At 45.3% G+C, this 2,500-nt stretch overlaps 1 protein-coding gene across 1 annotated transcript in view; it reads right to left on the reverse strand.

Moving 5' to 3' along the window:
• The window catches only part of adamts9 (ADAM metallopeptidase with thrombospondin type 1 motif, 9), a 58,521-nt gene that overhangs the window by 31,708 nt on the left and 24,313 nt on the right, over window positions 1–2,500 (reverse strand). Inside the window, exon 17 of the mRNA XM_063214933.1 lies at window positions 1,253–1,419. Within this exon, the coding sequence (XP_063071003.1) occupies window positions 1,253–1,419 (167 nt within the window). The remainder of the gene's footprint in view (window positions 1–1,252; window positions 1,420–2,500) is intronic.

Here is a 2,500-nt window from a genome sequence, read left to right on the forward strand (position 1 = left end):
GACTTCTATTATTTACTTCAGTTACTTTATTTTGTCCAGCACCTGTACCACTGATGTGCGCGCATTCTCTACCTCCTTAAGAGGACTCGTCCACAGAAGAAGCAATAGACAAGGCAACAAGTCGGCAGACAGACGAGAAGGGTACAGCTGCATATTCATCTGGACCCCTGGACGGTGTGGGCAGGGCCAAGTATTGCAATGACATCTTTATGTCTGTCTGTCTCTGTCTCTATCTGTCTGTCTGTTTGTCTGTCTATGTGTCTGTTAGTGTCAATGAGCCCGTTTATATGGCCGCAATAACCGGGTCATTGGAATAAACAGGTTATTGGAGTAAACCGTTTATTGCTGTTTATATGCAGTCAGTCGGTTGCCTGTGTTCCACTAAAGTGTGTGACAAGAAGCTAGAATGTAAGGCTTTTGATTGGCTACTTATCCTTCTAGAATGTCAATAACCTGATAGTAACCCGATTATGCTGGTTACATGACATGAGAAATCAGTTTATTAACCAAAAACCTACCTGTGCGAATCGGATTTCTCATAAACCGATAACGGCAATAACCCGATTATGAAAACTGTTTATTCAGTTTACATGAGCGCTCGAATAAACCGGTAACACCAAAAACCTGATAATTAACGGTTTATTGATGCGCATATAAACGGGCTCATTGAAACATGAACAATATTTCCTTATTTCCTTTCCATTAATTAGTCATAATGGAGTGAAATTGAGAGTGTGAGAGAGGGCCTCGGCTGGGGCTCAAGCGGCTAGGGTAGTGACCATTACACCAGAGATCTGGGTTCGATTCTGGCCCGAGGTCATTTCCCGATCCTCCCCTGTCTCTCTCTCACATTCACTTTCATGTCTCCTCTCAAACTGTCCTATCCTATAAGGGCAAGGAAAGCCCCCCAGCCAAAAAAAAGAGAGTGCAAAAGAGTGCTACACTACTTGCTAGGTTAACACCAGACCAACAGGCTACCTATGCAATTTCTCGTAGGAAAGGTGTGGTTTACGATGGCCCATGACCATTCATTGGGTGTTACAAATGTGTTACAAATGGCATATGCTACGTAGCCCATAGCCAATTGTGTCAGTTGTATCTATTGAAACTGCAGCCATCGCCTTTCCACCCCTCCCACTCTCTGATTGGAGCCCAAGATCTGGTACCCTGGCGGTGGGATAGAATCCATGATGTGTTTCAGATAGAGATGATTGTGCAGAACAGCATGGGATTTCCCAGGCGAGTACGCTACCTGGACAATGATCTCCTCCTCGATGCGATCGGTGCAGTTGAGCCTCTCGATGACATGGTCGGAGCCGCTGTACTCCAGGACGGCATTGCCCACCTTTATTTCCCTTTTGAACATGCTGACCACGAACCCTCCGTTCAGCAAGTACTCCCCACGACTGTCGGACACGGCTGCGGAGATACAAAAAATAGGCCACATAGAACCCAAAGACGGTCGTCATTGAATTGTCATTGCCCAGTGTCCCTCGTGCAATAACGAGGCAAATGATGAGACCACAATGTTGGTTACACAGCCAAAGATTGTGTACAAGCACATACAGGACCCAAAATACAACAATGACCTCGGTTACACGGGGCAATTGGGACATTTAATTCCAAATAAATTCAATTTAAGTCCAAATAAAACTTAATTTTGCTTTGAAAACATGCAAGCACCTCGGAATTAAATGAAAGTGCAATGTAAAGTCGATGGAACTATTTCATTCAGAGTTATTCATTCGGAGTTAAAAGCATCATGTAAAATATAGCCATTCTAGGCCCTCTTTTCCCCCGACGTTCTCCCTTTCACCCAACTATTCTTTAAATTCTTCCTTTAACCATCACAGCTTCAATGGAAATAACGCAATCAATCCAACAGCATTGCCTGGCAACATTGAGCTAAACCACTGTCCTGCTAAAATGCTAAATGCTACATGAAGGAGTGATTCAGATATGGCCTCTGCACCCCGTACCTAAAATAACTGTATGTCACTTTGGATGAAAGCCTCTGCTGAGTGTAATGCAATGCTTCCCAACAATGCCGTTCCAAAATTGCCCCAGTTTTCCTGAAATCCAGCCAACTCCGACCAACAGGGGCCTCCTCTGCTAGCAGGTGCAGCTTTGAACATGCGCCTAGAGATGCACCGGATCCTGATTTTTAGGATCCTGCCGGATACCGGATCCACTGCTTAAGATCCTGCCGGATCCGGAACCGGATACCGGATCCTACGAAAGGGTTGAAACACATAGCCTACTTGCACACGTAGACCCTTTTTATCATGTTGGCTCAAGCTATTTTGACTGAAAAGCCTCGGCTACCGGATCCTGGATCCTGGAACCGGATCCGGATCCTCTGAAAAACCCTATTATCCTGCCGGATCCGGAACAGGAACCGGATCCGGTGCATCTCTACATGCGCCCTCTTCCCATACATGAGTGACTGACTAGCTGCCCGACATGAGATTTTACTTCATCATTCTTTGAGTATATGATT

This window comes from Engraulis encrasicolus, chromosome 14 (assembly GCF_034702125.1).
Source record: "Engraulis encrasicolus isolate BLACKSEA-1 chromosome 14, IST_EnEncr_1.0, whole genome shotgun sequence".
NCBI classification, from domain to species: domain Eukaryota; kingdom Metazoa; phylum Chordata; class Actinopteri; order Clupeiformes; family Engraulidae; genus Engraulis; species Engraulis encrasicolus.